Genomic DNA, 18,943 nt, shown 5'->3' with positions numbered 1-18,943 from the left:
CCCCCCCCCCAACAAAAAACACCGACACCCTTAACAGGATAGAATAAAATTCTTCCTAGCCCCATGTAGAACCAGCAAGGTCCAGAAACATGGGATAACCAACATCCTTGAATTTGCACTGCAACCTGGGAGCTGCAAACAACTCCATGCATGACATATTAACTAGAGCCAGAACTTCCCTGTTATTCTACCCCCTCCACAACATACCAGATCTTTTAAATCTTCTTTCATTTCCCCATCAGTTGTGAAGCTCTGCGTCATTCTCCTGCTGCTTAGCATGGTCCTCATTGACTTCGACATGCTCTAGGCTGCAGAACTTCCTCATGGTCTCTGAACAATGTGTATATGGAAATCGCGTGGGCATCCAACTGTTGCTCCTCTCAGTGCCTAGAGTGTGGTGTTACTTGTAAATCATACCTGACCAATGCTTATCCAACCTCTTCTTGAAAACCTCAAATGAAGGAGACTCCATAACTTTCCCAGGCAGTCTACTCTACTGCCTCACTGTTCTAACAGCAAAGAAATTTTCCTGACACCCAATTTACTGAAATTTCAAACAAGCACTACATCCTGCTCTCTGCAGTGAGGGAGAAAAGGTGCGCTATGGCAGACTTGCAGATATTTGAAGACTGCTATCAGGTCCCCATATAATCTCCTAAACATACTTAATTTTTTTTCAACCCCTTTGGCTTGCCTTCCAAGTCTTTATCTTTTTTGTTCTTTCACTGGACCTTCTCTAACTTCTCAACAACCTTTCCACACAATTGCAACCTCAACCCCACAAAATAAATGGTTACTTGTAACAGGATGTTTTAATTTTTTGCCAGTAGCATAGATGGGAACAGAAAGTAGAAGATTCTATACTGTCTATTTTAACTGCTGTATTCTGCAAAAGGACATGGCTAAACAGCACATTTTTCCCCCAAATACTATTAAGGATTTTAAAAGACTAAGTCACTTTTCACAACACTTCCAGCTTTCAATGATCTTCAATGGAATTAAAAAAACAAATTAATAGTATTGCTTATATGCAACTTACTTGCCTCTAAGCAACCGGTTTAGCACAAAAAAACCTAAAATACACCGCCCAACTGTTTATGTGTGAAAATGCTTGATCACAGCTTCAAAGCTGCTAAACCAATTACCTTTCAACTTAGTTTGTTCCTTATATCTCATCAACAATATAAAATAGCAATCTTGGCAAAAACTGATTTAGTCACTGTTTAATGATACACATTGAAAATTCTGCTCAGAGAACAAAGAAGTCATTCACACACACAGAAATAAATCAGAATTAAGTTTTGCTGAAACTTTCCAATACATGAATGTCTAAAGATCAATTAAAATACAACCCAAAATAAATTAGTTTCAGAAAGCTGCAAGCAACTAAGATTAAGATGGAAACTGCATTTCAACTACATGTTTAAATATTGCTACCACTGTCACAAAAAACAGAAGACAGTTGGTTAGCCATGTTAGCCTGAAGGAAGGGTAGAGGTGCACCTTACAGACTAACAGAATCAGAGCTGTATAAATTTCTATCACCACCAGAAGATTGTACCATCTAGTTCTAATAAGTGTGCATTTGAGGTAATGTGCTGAAGTTATGAGTAGCATCTGATAAACTTATATTGTTTTGGAAGACACAGGAAGGTGGCTGGGAGGGGAGGGGGAATGAATACAAGAACTCTGGAAAGTGAGCAGCTCTGAGTTCCTGAACCAGAAATGGTTACATTTCATTGTGTTACAAGAGACGCACACAGACAAGACTGAAAGGCAGACTGGAGCACTACCTGGAGGGGAAGAAAGAGCTCTCTTCAATCATGGGACAAGTTCTACCATGGACATTGTCATCCTCTTCTTGCAAAAACAGACTGGTTTCAGTGGTGGCTCAGGACATTGTCCCTGGTCACCTCCTAGTACTTTGATCCACTGTGAAGCAGTGCTTCCTCATCCTAATTAACACCTATTCACCCAATGAAAGGTGGGAGAGGGTGCTTTTTTTCCCCAGGTTGCTGGCTGACCTCTTGCAGACCTGTCCTGATGACAATGACCAACTCCTTTTGGGGAATAATTTTAACTGCACCCTCCAGGAATGGACCAGAGCCCCATCTACCCTTCACTCTATAGCAGCAGGCCCACTCTACAGGCAGCAAGCCTGATGCATGATGGAACCTCCATTCTAGCATGAGGCAATATAACCAGGTGTGGGCAAGTACAAATGGTCTTTCCTGACTCACCTGGATCTGCTCCCCATCAAACACCACCTGTATCTGCTTTGCTGAAGCCAGATCATTCCATCAGAACTCTTAGATCACAGGCTGGTCTGATATGAAATAAGACTTTCCTGACTTGGCTTATAGGCAACCACCCTACTGGTGCTCAGTGCTAGTTTCCTGCAGGATGCCCAGTTCCACAAGTGCTTCGCAGACCTGGGCAGTTTTGAGAAGTGACTTTCCCCCCTGGAAGCAGTGGTGGGAAATGGAGCAAGCAAAAATTAAGATTTTCTGCCAGCAATATACATAGCAGACAACCCAAGACTGCTACTGCAGTGTGCAAGGCCTTGAGGAAGACATCGTGGAACCTGAAGGTACCTTGAGGAATGCTGTTAATGACCATGGGCTGTATGAGAGCCTTAAGTTCCAGGAAAAACACAAGAAAACAAGAGGCTGTGGCTTAGGGTACAAGAACCCGAGCCCCCTTCTAAGAACTCACAGAAGCTGATTGATGCCTTATGTTCTTTTTCAACCTAGACAAAAAGTGGCCAGAATAAAGATCATTGGCCATTTTATAACCTTTATGCCAAGTGCACATGGACCCAGTCAAGATGTGAGGGCATGCTGTTAGTTTCTACAGGGAGCTGTTTACAACTGAGCCTGCCTGCCTAGAGGCCAACCAAGACCTGCATAAGGTCCTCTTCCAACTCTCCATGTCTGAAACTAACAAGCTCAAAACAGGAGGTATCCTTGGCAGAACTGACCACTGCCACTGACGGCCTCACCATGGAGGAGTCAGGCATTGCAAGATTACCCATTGAATTCTGCAAGACCTTTTGGCCCCTCTTGGCTTGGACCTCTGGCCATCTTGTAGGAGGGCCTCAAAGCTTGGATCCTACTTGTGAGCTGCTGGTGAGCAGTCATCACACTGCTGCCCAAGGGGATCTCAGAAACATTAAGAGTTAGTGACTAGTATTGCTCCTGTGTACCAATCACAGAATCCTGGCCAACCAGCTCAAAAGGTCATGGCCACAAACAGGTCCTGAACAGAGCTACTGTGTACCTACAGAACCATCCAAGAAAACCTGTTTCTATTGTGTGACTTCTGGCAGCTGCAGAACTCTCCAGTTCAAACATTAGTCTTGTTTCTCTGGATCAAGCAAAAGCCTTTGATTGGGTTCACCTTTGGTTTTACGACTGTCTTCATCTCAATGATCCAGCTCCTGTACCAGGACACCTTTAGCCTCCTGAAGAACAGAGAGCACATGCTCTGTTCCCAGAATACAGGGGCACCTGGTAGGGTTGCCTCTTCTCCAGAATGCTGTGCCCTAACCACTGAGATGCTGTTCTATGAGCTGTGACAGCATCTGACAGGCCTGATCCCTCTACTGCCCACAGCCCCAATTACTGGACCCCCAAATAAGATGACAGTGTTTAGCAATTACTGAAGACAGTGTTTAGGAAGTCCAGTCCCTGGATGACCATCAACAGGCCTACAAACACACCTCCTCAGCCTATACCAACTGGGCTAAGTGACATGTTTCTCCTAGACCTTGGGTCAGTGCTTAGCCTCCAGACATGCCCCAGTGCCACAACGGTCTCCAAGTCCTAGGCATCTTCATTTGGCTGCCAGCCTATCTAGCCAAGAACTGGGAAGGCCTTGGTGAGGTGGTTGACTACAGCAGTAGCACAGGCACCTACCCAGCCTTTCCTACTTCATGGCTGGCAACAGGTGGAACAGGTGCACCAACCTGGACATATGAATGAACCTCCTTAAAAGGCTCCAGCAGGCTCTCCCCTACCTGCCCACCAACGAAGCGGGTCAGGGCCAAAACATGGAAAGTAGGCAGGCTGCCTTCCACATGAAGCCTTTCAATACCTGCTCTTCGCTGGTGGACCCTTTCTCTGTCAACAGCTGGCTTTTGCTTTCCTGCATTAGGTGGGGGAATCTCAACCTTTATCTAGACCTTTTTCTGTTGGACCCTGATCACCTTAACTGGGATACTGTGCCACACTTCTACCACAGCGACACCTGGGCCTGGCAGGCTTAGGGTCCAACTAAGACCACAGAGCAGGCATTTACAATTTACAAAGCTGCTGGTCTATAACTTAGCTTTGTAGCAAAGGGTACTGACCCTCAACTCTGCTTGTGGTCCAGTTGCACACTGTCAAGGTAATCCACCTCTTCAACTCGGCTCACTCCACTGGGTTCTCAGCCAAAGCCCTGGGTGAACAGCTGGGCCCACTATTTGCTGTGCAACTTCTGGTTGAAGTGAAGACTACCTTCACTGTGGATATACTTGTTGACCTGAAAGTCCACCATGTACAACAACCCCAAGCCCTGACAGCAGCTTAGTAGACAGAAAGCAGCTTCCACGCCTACCTGGACAGCCCCTAGCTACAGCTGCAGCTGCTCTTAGCAACCTCTTTGGCATGCTGAACTTCGACTTCTCCGAGACTGCGTACATCTCTATTCCACACCAAACAGTTAAGTGAAGCATGACCTGCCTGACCAATTTCCTGCTGGGCCAGGCCAAGATGGCAAGACTGAAAATCCTCAGAAACGAGTTTACAGGAGGTGGTTTTGATAATGCCCTCTAGATTTTCCACTTCTTGGTCCAGGCATATCACATCTGAATTTGGACACTTCACTTTGCAACAAAATGCGGAAGTTTGTCATGCTGAGCTACTGAGGGGGCACTCCACATTGTGGAAGATGGATAGCCAGCCCTACATCTGTTACTGCACAATGGGCATGGAGGGGAGGGGGTTTCACTCTCTGGTAATGCAGCATTTCTTGTCACCGACAAGTTTTTTATGCTTGACCCCTGGAAAAGCTCAAGGAATGCATCAGGAGCTCAGTGAACAACTGTTCACTAGGGAACCCCTGGGGAAGAGCAGGACCAAAAATTCCTGGAAGGCTGCTTCAGGCTTAATACCAGAAAAACTCCTTCAGTCAGGGTGTCTAGACTGTGGAACAAACTTCCTCCAAAGGGTGTACAGTCACCTACCCTGGAAGTTTTGAAGAGGAGACTGGACAGTCACCTTGCTGGGGTCACTTGACCTCAGTCGTCTTCCTGCCTAGAGCACAGGAGCTGGACCCAGTGATCTGCAAGGTCCCTTCCAGGCCCTAACAGTCTATGAATATATTTGTACCTTTACCTTTTGCTTTTATTTTTTTTAATAATAAAGGTTTAAAGAAAAAAAAAAAAGAATAGTGTGTGGGGGGGGTTGAGAACGTAAATCAAAGTGAAGTTATATAAGATACAATGAAGGGCTACTAAATAAGGGTTTTTTCAGGGCTGAAAAAGAATGATTATTTTCAAAGGAACAGGAATAGCAAAATACTGGAGAACTAAAAGATTTAGAAAGCTTCTTTCTACATTAAAAAAAACCCAACCATTTGATATCACTACAAGTAATAATTGGGGTTTCATTCCTAACCTAAAATTTATTTAGTTTATAAAGAACTTTGCTTATTGAATGAGCAGAGGCAGGTAGAAGCCCTATATTAAAAAAAGGGGCATGGGGGAATGGAACTTCATGTTAAAAGCAAGAGAGAACTAAATTGTGCAACTGTAAGCTCTTCCATTTATTCTTAATTACCTGATAAATTGGAGAGCAGATATGTACAGCTAGGGAAGAGTTGCTGGATACACAATTTATGCACTTAATCTAGTTCAAAAGTACAATTATTTTCATACAAAGAATTTTACTGAATGTCCACTGTGCATCACTATGAAATATAACCCTCAGTTTCCCATTATGCTAAACCAGTCAGTCAACTATGGTAGATTTATTGAAAACAGATTTAGTTTTAATTAGAGGAGGCAAACTTTTGAATGCTTCAGATGCAAAGTACAGTCTGATTAAAAAGGATAATTTATTTACACTTAAATATCTCAGTAGTAAGCTAAATAAGACAAAACAGGTAATAAGGTTTTGGCCATATATTTTTAAAAAAGAAACTGTTGCTCAAATGTTATATGAATGTTTTATTCACTGCTATTTCTGCCTACTTTTTTTTTTTTTTTAAACAAAGTAATGCCTGGGGCAACTGAATATCAGCCTTTCTGAGGTTATCTACATGAAACAGGGAACAAAAACTAACATAACTCTTATCCTACTAGTTAGCATTAATAGCTGACAGTTCAGGCAGCATAATTTAACGCCAGATGAGATGCATAGTGGTAACTTCTGTCAAAGATGTATTTCAATTAAAAGTTGTTTTGTAGCCCAAGCTCTTGGAAAGCAGTCCTTTTAGCATAATACGCACTTACAGGACCTTAAATCATATATATATAAAATATGTAATTCTCTAGTCCCTTGTATAGTAGTATATATGGTTTTAAGGCTAGGAAAGAAAGAAGATACCATTTTCAAAACAGCTTTTATTTCCATCTTCCTGCCCAATCACTTAAGCAACCGAGTTTCATGCTTTGCTTTTAACATTTTCTAAACTGTGGAAAACAATGATAAATCAAGAGAAAGCCAACAATCTGTTTTTACATAAAGATTTCTAGACACTCCCTTGATTGAAAGTTTAGCAAGATTGTTAGAATCATAGAAAGTTAGGGTTGAAAGGGACCTCAGGACATCATCTAGCTCTACTGCTAACACACCTAATGCAGCCTAGTATGCCGTTAGCTTTCTTGGTAAGAAGGGCACAAGGCTGGCTCATATTCAGCTCACTGTCCACTGTAAGCCCCAGATCCTTTTCTGCAGAGCTGCTGCCCAGCCAGTTAACCCCCAGCCTGTACTGGTGCATGGGATACTTCTGTCCTAAGTGCAAGACTTTGCATTTGTCCTTGTTGAACCTCATGAGTTTCCTTTTGGTCCAACTCTCTGATTGCAGATTGTCAAGGTCAATCTGAATCCTAGCCCTACCCTCCAGCATATCTACTACTCCCCCCAGCTTGGTGTCATCTGCAAACTTGCTGAGAGTGCATTCTATGCTCTCTTCCAGGTCAGTGATGAAGATACTGAACAAAACCAGCCCCAGGACTGACCCCCAAGGCACTCCACTTGACAGCAGCTGTCTGGTAGACATTGAGCCACTGATTACTCTCTAAACCCAATGCTCCAGCCAGTTTTCTGTCCACCTTACAGTCCGTTCATCTAACCCATACTTCTTTAGCTTGCTTGCGAGAACGTTGTGGGAGATCGTATCAAAAGTCTTGCTAAAGTCAAGGTATCACATCCATTGCTCTTCCCACATCCACAGAGCTGGTCATCTCAACATAGAAAGCAATCACCTTGGTCAGACATAACTTGCCCTTGGTGAATCCATGCTGACTTCTTAATCACTTTCTCTTTCAAGGGCTTAGAAATGGATTCCTTGAGGACCTGCTTCATGATTTTTCCAGAGACTGAGGTGAGGTTAACTGGTCTGTAGTTCCCTAGATACTCCTTTTTCCCTGTCTTAAAATGGGCACTGTTTGCCCTTCTCCAATCATCCAGGACCTCTCCTGATCACCATCCAGTTTTCAAAGATGATGGTGACTGACTCTGCAAATTGCATCAGCCAACTCCCTCAGCACCCTCTGGTGCATCCCATCTATCCCCATGAACTTGTACACATCCAGCTTTTCTAAATAGTCCCTAACCAGTTCTTTCACCACTGTGGGCTGCTCACCTCCCCCCTAAAATGTGCAGCCTTGTGCGTTAGTCTGGGAGCTGATCTTGCCTGTGAAGACTGGAGGCATATAAGGCGTTGAGCATTTTAGTCTTTTCAGCATCCACTGTCACAAGGTTGCCTCCCCCATTGAGTAAGGGACCCACACTCCCTGATCCTCTTCTTGCTACCAACATACTTGTATAAACCCTTGTTACCTTTCACATCCCTTTGCAATTTATTTCTCACTCAACAAAATACAATTCTCAAAAGCACCTAATATTAGATTAAATTCAAAAGTAAGGGATACTTCAGCAAGTCTAGATTAAAATAAAAACCTTATCTAGATACAGATTTGGGGTACAATATTCACAACACTAAAAAAAAAAGTTAAACAAAACAGCCAAAAAGTTAATGCACATTTAATATATCTCAGTTTGGAAAAGCTCACTGTCTAGCTACAAACTAGCTTTCTGATTTAAATACTGGAATCTTTGCTGGAAAAAGACCTCATAGATGTCAGATTTCTTTACACTGAAAGAAGTTATTTATTATGTTTATCCTAAATTAGTGGCATAGTAACCTGATCCAAGATTAGGACAACAAAGGTAAAAATCAAGAGCTTTTAATTACTTAACTACGAGCACAACTTATTTCCAACATATTACAGGGCATAACCTGGTATGCAACAACTACTTGGCCTTTTGTATGGTTTCAGTCAGTAACTTAACTATTAGGAAATTCTTTATTAAAACCTCATATTTTGGCGACTTATTATTCTTTTGAATTATAGTTTAAATGAATCTTCCTTCTTGAATGCTTCAAATCACTTTGGACAGAAGAATGGGTAAGTAAGGTCATGGAAATGGATTTTTTTGTCCTATTTAAAATATTTTCCCACCATTTCCCAAGTTATATGCCAATGGATCAAGAAGTGAGTGCAGAATGGGGCATCTCTCAATTAAGGCCATTTTGTTTTAATTACCTGTTACCATAAATACAACTGGCACTTTACAAACACCATATTATCTAGCATCAGCTTATATTACGAGTCAGAGGTAAACTCGCAGGCTAAGTACAGACAGTCAGAAAGTCCAAGCCTGAATTGATTCTATCTTTACAGGTTAACCTAAGATGCATAGATTGAACTGATAAAGCTCTCTCTTGATTCTGGAAATGCAGCCACATGCCTGCAATGACCCAAAGCCAAAAGCTGGGAGGTGCTAGACCATACCTCCATGCTCAGTTGGAAGAGACAGCTTGGGCCAAGACTAGGCTGCCTACCCTGCAAGGGTGAGGTTGCAGAGGACGTGCAAAGCATCCTAGGATGCTGGGGGACTCCAAGTCAACTTGGACCTGGAGGAGATCTGGGACAGAAGTTCAATAAACCAAATTTAACCTAAAAAACAGTGAAGTCTAATACTACAGGTCACCCAGGTTTATTTTAAACCAGTTTTGGCCATTTTGAAAGCAGTTTATGTGCACTGAACTTCTGTTGAGTTACAGATTTGAAATGGTTTCTGATCACTTATACCAGTTTGTGGCTAGGGACAGAAATTGCACACAAAACTATCATTTCAGATGCAGGAGAAAGGAATAAACAAACAAACAATTATCTAAACAACATGTAGGTCTTGTTAGTTCCAATTTTTTTCATCATAATTCTCAAGAACAGGATCAAGCCAGTTTTAAAATGGGGGTTAACATAAAACATAACAAAAACAAAAAAAACCCCAAGAACCAAAACAAGTAGAACTGGATCACAACATTTATTTAGGTTAGCCAGATGGACTACACTTGGACTGTAATACAAAACATTTTTAAACTGGTATTTTTATACTGTCACTTTAGAACACTACTCTAGATGTTGATGGGTTGGCTCAAATAATTATACGTTGTTTATTATCAAAATGAAGAAGATGCCTTAATTTAAATAAAACAAGTTCTGTTACTTTCCAGCACCACAACCCTTATGGCACTGTTAACTGAAAACTTCTGAGCAGTAAAATGGGGCAGATGCTGCAGGTTCCAGACTGGTTTGACTGGCTGTCCTGTGCCACTCATGCGACATGAGGGTCAGATGAGTGACACCCCTGATTTAAAAACAAGAAATAACAAATGAAGGAAAAGAAAAGAAACAGAAATGTAAGGATTAAGTTCTCTGAGACTGACATGAACATCTGCCCTGGAAAATATAAGGCTGGCTTCCACATTTACTTATTTTATTTCCTACCAACAATTTACTATATTCAAAAAGTTGCTGCTAAATGTTAAGTAGGTGACTGGTACCATGCTGTCTTGCTAATTTACAAGAAGTTACACTTAACACCTGGCAACTTTTACAGCTTTAGAAATCATACATTTTATTTAAAAAGAAAGCAAGCAGTTTCTGCTTTCACTGTCCAAACAAATCCAAACAGGATTAAGTTAACTATGACTACACAGGGACCAAAAAACCAAAACCAAAGCCAAACAACTCTCCCTGAGCTAAATTTAGAAAATACTATCAAATGCATGAGATAAAAGCAACAAAATTCCTTCCTCTTAAACTTTTCTCAAACATAACACTAGTAGATTCCAATTCTTTCAAACAAGTAAGGTTGATACTTAGTCTGAGGCATTTTTGGCACTGAATGCAAGCTGAGAAGACTATACAAAATTCAGATATCTCCTTCCCCCACCCAATCACCACAAAATATAGTTTCTTATGTAGAAAGTCTTTGAAGGTTTAAATTTGCATTAGAAATCATCTTGCATAATCTGTCTTCTGCCTGAAAGTACAGGGAAATACGAAGATTGATATCCAAGCCTAGGCTTACTAAGAGAGGTAAGAAGTGTTTTAACCAAATTTTCAGATCTTGTCTTCTTTTGAACACCAATATAATTCAAATACAGAAAAGGAAAAATTTGGCAAAAAACTCACTTTGTGAAATTTCTAAGCCTTTACTTCAAAAAGAAACTGGCTTGTTCTTTTCAAGAAAACAGTAAGCAAAACTATTAGAAATTTTAATAATTTTCTACTGTAGAAGCATTGGGAATAAGAGAAAAAACAACTTTAATACAATTTGAGGCACTATACATCAAAAGAAATAAGGAGCACAGATTGCAGACTACTTTTAATAATACAGTGTCTGGCAAAATGATACAGAAGCAAAAGGAAAAAACAGGGAAGACAAGAGAGGGTTAGGCTGAAACAAAAAACAGGGCAATGCCGAGTTTTGAAGAGAATAATCTTGTATTTGTTCTAGAATGCAAGGAAGAACCAGTGAAGGAACAGGAAAATTATTTTAATAGTAATTTTGGATAGATGTAGAGAAAGGCAAGATGCAAGTTGTGGAAGGCCAAAAGATACCGATACGGAATAAAGAGGAAATTATGCAAGAGGACATTTAAACTAAGATACAAGCAAGTCAGAAAGTGAAGATAGTATTAAGGTTAAAAGGCTTAGATTTTTTTTTTTTAAAAAAAGAAGAAAATAGTTGTTGCAAGTGAATCCTTAAATAACTGACAACAATCCAAAAAGTTATCAGAAAAAGGCAGCAATATTTGAATGCAGTAATAGTGAAAGGTTGGGGGTGCAGAAGTAGATCTAGGAATCAACAGTACCGAAGTAACAGCTGAATCCATGGAACTGGCTGAAGTCACATGGAAGCAGATGGGAAAAAAAAAAAAAAAGAAATGAACCAAGGATTGGCCAATATATATCATAGCAATATTTGAACCCCTCCTAAGAAATGCTCAGGATGTAGGAGAAAAACCCAGGTGAGTAAATTATATTCAGGAAAGAGAATGTTAATGGAGGTGCATCTAACCAGCAAATAGCAGAAAATCCAAGTCTGAAATATATTACTACACAGCCTCAAAACAAATTAGACTTTTCAGCGTTAAGTGAGAACATGTATGCCACCCACATTTGGCATTTTGAAAGGGTTGACAGGATGGGTAGCCAAGGCCCACTTTTACATCAGAATGGCCACGTAACTTTGATATCTTCAGGGTCTTGACACAGATTCAAATTTCCTCGATTCCAGAGTGTCCAAAGCCACAAGTTAAGTTTATTGTTTTAACAGGAAAGCAGCCAAGAAGACATAGTTAAATAAATGGTGACAAACAGCAAGCACACAAACACAATACATTTTCAATTAGATCTTTATTTTTCTAATTTTTCGAATGTGTGAATATTTCATATGACTATCAAGATTTTACTTTCTGTAAATAAAATGTCTGAATCTTCAATTCCCCTACAACCCAACCCCTCTTCCTCCTCATAGTACGGAAGCACTCTCTCCCTAAATTCATTCAACCACTTTAAAACATCAGTAATTTTACCCGCTTTTCTAAGGAAAAAGCAAGTTGCTTTCGGCACGAGAACAAGAAGAAAAAACAAAGGCTACGTATGTTTTTCATGAAGTTATTTAGGCCTGAAAATAGTTGCCAAAAAACAATTACAGAATTGTAATTATATTTTCATTACAATACTCTAGCTCAGGGCTATCCAACTGACAGTTTACAAGGGGCTAAATTACAACCCCTAGGCTACTGGCCTCTGCTTGCCCCACTGCTCTGGCTTGGGGCTCCATCTCCCCAACTTCCCTCTCCTCACCCTAAGCAGTGGGGTGCTGCAGTGCAGAGCAGCACACCTTGAAGTACTAGGAGAACTCAAGGCAACAGAAAGACAGTGCAGCAGGGCAGGGATGTATGTTTCTGAGGAAGACATTTTAGAAGATGACTGTAGGTGAGCTTACCCTAAATCAGAAAGGTGTCCATGAAAAGTTTGTAATTGACCCTGAAACATTAGCAGTTTAGCAGAGACATCTGACAAAGAAGTCATCTGAACAAGTATGTTTAAAAAAGCGGTTTAAAAAGAGTCCCACAGACAAGCCTTAATAAGCAGATGTCAAATTTGACTAGCAGGTTTAAACTTACCCCCATCATATTAACAAAAACTGAGTAGCCTTATAACTACTACCTAGCCTAGTTTCCCACATATAACATGTCCCATTTCCAAAACCTAGGAAATCAGAGTGCATGTTGTGAGGAAATACAATAACAGCAGTTCCTGCCATTTAAGTTTCTGAAGGACAAAAGTGAATGTTGCTCTGCACGCAATCCACACGGAGCAGAAAAATGGAGTGGGTTCAGCTCCCTAGCTGCTGCTATTCAGTTATTACAAGGCTAGATCATTTCCCCACCTCTCCCCCCCAATCCAATAATAAATTTTGGATAGATTTGCAAAATTTTGGATTTTGGAAATACATTGATTTTGGATAGATTTCCTCCACTTTCAAAAATAAGGTGCGTTTCTTATTCTAGAAAAATACAGTACGAAAGAAAATACAGTAAATGCTATCCAGAGTTGCCATAAAATATAGGTTAAGCAGAACTGCATATAACAATAACACCAAACAGTAAATCTTAGTATCACAATAAATGGCAGCAGATATTTTCACCCATATGAATGATCAATCTTAACTCATATGACAGCTCACCAAGTATTAGGAAGAAATGTTATCCAGTGAAATTCAGTGGTTTATATAGGAAATCCTACTGTTTAATCAGTTCCTGTGAAAAGTGCAGTTGTACCTTTATAACAGGAACATTAAAATTATTTTAGAACAACAGATTACAGAAAAAATGTATGCATAGCTATGTTTCCACTTTCAGGTTTTAACTGCTGTGACTATTATATACAATTCTGTATATTTCATGCAGTCAACATTAACATACGTACTTTCTCCTATGGCAGCTTTGCAAAATAGTTATTCAACTTAAACAATTCAAGCAAAGGATCTAGCTTGCCCACCTTTACCAAGGTTATCAGAATAAGTAGATGTTTGGTAAAATAATTATATAACTGGATTTCTCAGCATCAGAAGCAGCTTTGAAAGGATATACTGTCTTGCCTTGTACTTGACAGCTCTCAGTAGCATTAATAATGCATGGAAAAAACAATGGTCATGAGACATGTGACTAGTCGCAAACAACTTTGGACAACTGATATTTGCTGGCTTTTGTGAAGTGTACCATTGTCCCACAAAATCCCAGGGAACTGATGATGACATCAATAGTTTGGACAGAGGTGCCGAAGTCTGAACGACCATAAAGCCTCAGCATGCGTCTTGCACATAAGTGGTACACAACCAAAATTAAACAGAACACAGTAGCAGCAAAATGAAGATACTGGTATTTCCTCTACTGTTCCACACATAAATGGAACTCTTCAATTTCTAATAGCATCATTCTTGTATATTTTTAAGGGACCAAGATTTTTTTTTTCCTGTAGAGGTGCAGCGACAGCTCACCAGAATCATCCAAGAAGTGTAAATGGTAGCATTAATCTGTTAGAAAGTTATTTAAACCAAGAGTGGAAAGCTAGTGAAGACCATTAGTCTGTTTCTCAAAAGTCACAATGGGAAAAATGAAATAATTGTAATGGAATACTTGTTTACAGCTAAAACTTAATTCCCAAAAGATAAATAATAAGTTCCTTTATAAATATGTATAATTAAAGAGTAGTTACTACAGTTCTCTGCTTACCTTATAATAAAAGATAAGACTGTACCACTAATGGGGGGGGGGAATTACAGTACATTAAAAAGCTGTATCAAGTTACTAATTGCTCAGAAATGGGGGGGGGAGGGGCGGGAGGGAAGGGGGGCAAATATTCCAATACATGTAAAAGAGGATATGAAAAAGGGTATAGTTACTTAGGGACCTGCAGCTAGATGGAATCTTGCCACCTGCTTTTCTCTCCAACCCCTGTAGAATAGGCACACAGGAGCTTGAAAGGTTACTGGAGCTGAAAGGCTGCAACTCAACAACGTTGGAGAGGAACTCCCTCTGTTTATTTTCCATAGGATAGAATAATATGTGGCTTCATACTTGTGCACTGTAGTGTATGATCTAAGCCTAAGCACTGTACAGAAATAGGACATCATCAATTCCCCACACATTCATACAATGAACTATCTTCTATTTTCCTTAGTATTTTTTAAAATGTAAGATCTCTTAAGGCCTCATCTTAAAGCAGAGTCACAAGGTCAGGAATTTGCCTCATTCACCTCAAATACATATTCTCAGCTTACCTGCAAAAAAACTGGTTTCTTTTTACAAGGAAAAAGACATCTGAATCCAAACTGTAACCTTTCCTTTTCATTTAGCTTTGCAAGTAAGCGTTTCACAGGTCCAATTATATAATCAGTTAAATTTGTGCAGCCTCATGAATGTAAAGTTATGGGCGACATGCAGTCCAATTTCCTTTAATAAACTTTCATATGCATAACCATTTAGAATTGTATAAACAATTCTGCTCAATATGCAAGTATGAGCAACTTAATTCACTCCCTCTTTGGTGAATTTAATCAGTACATACACATGAAAAAATAGCAATAAATAAAATAAAATAAAAATACATTCCTGTTTTTTTAGACAATATCAATAACCCACAATAAAACATGGGAATCAAGTCAGCCAAGTAAGAAATTGTTATTTCTACAGAAATTTGAGAGTTAGACTTCACTCGAGATGCTGTTCACCAAATTTCAACTCTGGATACTGTTGCACAAAAACAAGCAAAATTATATAATGGTTAGCATTACAGCAGCTCCAGTTGTAGCTTGCCAGATACCTTGAACGCCCTCTACTGGTTTATTCTGCTGTTGCAAAACACTGATTGAAAACATTATGTAACATGGTTGTTTAAAACCAATTCACCACCAAAAGATACATAATTCAAGGTGCTAAAATGCTGTATTTGCTTAAGAACTATTGATGTCAATCCAAAAGTTAAGTTGTCATGGATGTAGTTATACTTGCATACATTACTTTTTACCATTTTTGCTTAGTCCCAAAAAAAGAAATGTTATATGGTACAAATATATTTATGATGTACCATATAACATTTTTTTTGGGGGGGGACTAAGCAATAATGGTACAAGGTAATGGTGCAAGGAATATGGGGGACCAACTGCATTAATTATGCCTGTATAATTATACCAGTAGAACTTCCACATACAGGCAAACCCTAAAGTTTCACTATTCTTTTTATAAATGGGAAGAAAAGCAGATTTATAAAGAACATACAACAACACGGAATGAGAGCAAAACAAATCTGCCATGCATTCAGGGTCAGCTGTATTATCTATAGCTCCTTTTAAAAGTAAACTTAAAAATGGACCACTGTTGTAGAATTAGATAATTTGGGATCTGCTCAAAATCTCCCTCATTTCAAACACAGTGATCACAACCTACCAAAAGAAGTGAATGCTGAATGTTGTTGAGATACTCGCCTAGAAGACTGGCTGCAATTTAATTAAACACACTTCATTTTCATTCAAGCAATCTCTTACTAAAAATGTAATCCCAATAATTTGTACTAGTGAATACATTCTCGGTGTCTATGTGCACAACACTGAAGATATGAGGATATAAAGATATATTTTAAAACACGGGTGGTTCAACCCCTACCCTGTAGGTTAATACAGTACCAGGGACTGGACTTATCTGGCCCAAAGGACTCCCCACAGGTCTGACTATTTAATGGCAGAGGAGCATGACATTACTCCCCTGCTGTCAAATTTCTAGACCTCTGAGGAGCCTCACATGCCAGACAGCATGGCTTTGCAAGCTGCAGCACCCCTGCAGGTATGCAAGGCCCGATCCCAGCATGTAGGGGCCAGCCAAAGCTGTAAGGGGCCCAATCTGGCACACAGGGACAAAACTTTGAGCACTGCTGTTTTGAAATAATTATATAGAACTCCCTCTCCAATTTGGTTTCTCCAGCTCCACTGTTAAAGTCTTAAGTGTTCAAGGAGCTGCATTCCTTACACACTGCCTTACAAGTTAATGATTCTGCTAAAAGTACTGAAAATATAAAGGTACCTGAATTGTGGCAGATCAAAAGCCACCACCCTTTTCTTTAACTTTTGGGTCACCTTCCAGAAAACGCGTGTAATTTTAAGTCAAGTCATACCCTGTTACATGTACCTGTCAGACAAGTGAGTGGAGTTCATATGATGAAAAGAGATTAAAAATTAATAAAGCCTGATGAGTTGAAACACATTCTGTTTTAAATAAACTAATTTAAGCAAGAAAAAATGCTTATTTTTCAAGTTTTCTGCATTCCTGTTAGACAACCCTAAACTGCTTTAAATAAAAATAAGACAGAAGTTTTAAATCATCTTAAAGTGTTTGATAGAGAAAACAAGCAAGTTACAGCTCCTTAAATAGCTACTATGGTAAAGTAATATTTTAATTCCCCAACCACAGCAAGCTATGACAGAACTCAATAAAAATTCTTTGAGGCAATTAAGAATAAATTTCAAAGTTTATTTATTTCCCCTTGACTAGTTTCATAATACAGTATCTTTTTAGCAGCAATCAGGGATCAAGATTCCCAAGCTCCTTTTTTGATCTTGTTCCTCATTTGCTCCGTGATCTTACTTAACCAGTACTTTAGTACAAGTATAGTACCACCTCTGTAAAACAATTGGAGATCTTTAGGTAAGCGGCATAGATTTTAGTGGCAACTTCACAGCTACTAGCTCCTAAGTGGGCATGTAACCAGCCAGGTAGTTTGTGCTGGCCGATCATCAGAAACAAGGGCTATACTTTATTTTAAAAAAAAAAAAATAAACAAGCGAGCAATTTCACCCTCTTATTTTAGTTTGAAGTATAGCCCATGGGTCCCACCAGTAGTACAGCCAGGTCAACAGGACAAAGGCAGAACTCTGACTCTTAGCACTTACTGCCCATAAATGTTTAAGCTCCCTTGAGTGATACACATGGGATAAAATATGTGCTTCTGCACTTTACCACTTGTACCTGTAAAGAAAAAGAGATCTGTTGCATTCCCCACATGCAAACAGCAGCCTTCAATTTCTCCCAAGCTCTCAGGGCAGGGTAAGTGTGCAAGAAGGGGGAAAAGGGGGACAACTGTCCCATCCCTCAAGATCGGTAGAAGTTTGCAGTTTAGGAAGGAGCTGGGTACGGTTTGATGAAGAAGTATTCATAGACAAGTTGGGGATATAATACTCACCTGGGGGATGATGGGCTATGTCCTTCCTGCCTTGGTGCCAATACCTACCTTACCACCGTGGGGCTGGCACAGAAGAGGCTGTGGTGAAAGAGTGAGGGGCAGCCTGTGCCCCCTCCCTGCCGGCAGGGCTGTGCCCGCTCCTGCCTGTCTCAGCGTGAGGGATACTTACCCGTCGGGGATAGTGTTCTTCTTTACCATGCTGAAAGCAGGAGCAGCAAGAGCAGGAGGCAGCGGTGAAAGTGGGCACTGCAGCAAAGGAGAGAGAACCGCGCGGTTAACACCCTGCCCAGCTCACGCTTCTCTCTCACAGGCGCGGGGCTGGCCCCACGCGCGAGCAGCGCAGCGCAGCCTGGGACAGGCCGTCCCCATTGTCCCTCTGCTGCACTGGAACAGGGGGAGAGAAGCAGCCTCGCCCGCGCCCCCCGGCCTCCAGGCGGGGGCGGGGAAGATCCGCCGAGATCCTCCCGCGGCCTGGGGCAGGGCCCGGCCTCCCGCGGAGGCGAGAGCAGCCACCGCCAGGGGAGGGAAGGCCGCGTCCCGGTGCACGGGCAGGCGCGACACCCCGTGCCCGGCCCCGGTAGCCTGAGAGGCCGGAGGCAGGTCCCGCGGGGACAAGCCGAGGCGACGGGCGGGGCTCCGGGCCGAGAGGGGGAGGCCCGTACCCTGAGCAGCTTCTCCGGGCGAAGGAAAGCGCTTACGAGACAGGCGCTGCCGCCGAACCTTCCCGAATAGCACCTCCACTGCGCCTGCTCGGCGCACGGCGCAGCTGAGAAGCGCCCAGCGCGCATGCTCAAGGGCTCGCGACGCGTGACGTAAAGCTACGCGTAGCGCCCAGCTGGCCAATGAGCGCGGAGGTCGCAGTGCGCCTGCTCGTTTGTGGGGGAGCTGGGTTTGCTTGTCTCCGTTCCCTGCCCTCTGCGGGCGTGAGGGTGGCGGTTGGGGGAGGGGTTTATAACGCCCTGCGTCTGGGCGTGTTTCAAGCGCGGCTCTCATTACCAGCCTGGCTCCGCGTTGATCCGGGGTCGCCCGAGACTGGCTCCTCTGGCTCCTGAAGAATCAGCTGCGGAGCCGTGACTA

The 18,943-nt window shown here is 41.4% G+C and overlaps 1 protein-coding gene and 2 long non-coding RNA genes across 4 annotated transcripts in view; 1 reads left to right on the top strand and 2 right to left on the bottom strand.

Annotated features, from left to right (window-relative positions):
* Positions 1–18,688, bottom strand: part of DUSP11 (dual specificity phosphatase 11) — a 44,164-nt gene extending 25,476 nt beyond the window's left edge. The window contains exons 1-2 of one of the 2 annotated variants that reach the window (XM_019555901.1): positions 18,529–18,688; positions 18,036–18,112 (exon numbers count right to left, since the gene is read on the bottom strand). In XM_019555901.1, the coding sequence (XP_019411446.1) occupies positions 18,036–18,112; positions 18,529–18,654 (203 nt within the window). In that variant the 5' untranslated portion in view covers positions 18,655–18,688. Of the gene's footprint in view, positions 1–18,035; positions 18,114–18,528 lie in introns of those variants that run through there. The other variant, XM_019555902.1, reaches the window with a different exon arrangement.
* Positions 2,627–14,926, top strand: LOC109324073. Its single transcript, XR_002104844.1, has 3 exons — positions 2,627–2,639; positions 4,792–4,797; positions 14,863–14,926. It is a non-coding gene; the product is annotated as an uncharacterized LOC109324073 (long non-coding RNA).
* LOC109324072 lies at positions 5,791–13,390 on the bottom strand. Its single transcript, XR_002104843.1, has 2 exons — positions 11,965–13,390; positions 5,791–5,885 (listed from the first exon to the last, which is right to left on the bottom strand). It is a non-coding gene; the product is annotated as an uncharacterized LOC109324072 (long non-coding RNA).
* Positions 18,689–18,943: the final 255 nt, after the last annotated feature.

The sequence above is a fragment of the Crocodylus porosus genome, unplaced genomic scaffold, assembly GCF_001723895.1.
Source record: "Crocodylus porosus isolate Cpor-Errol unplaced genomic scaffold, CroPor_comp1, whole genome shotgun sequence".
Lineage (NCBI taxonomy): Eukaryota > Metazoa > Chordata > Crocodylia > Crocodylidae > Crocodylus > Crocodylus porosus.
The sequence above is the reverse complement of the archived record's forward strand: the minus strand, read 5'-3'. Positions and strand labels throughout refer to the sequence as shown.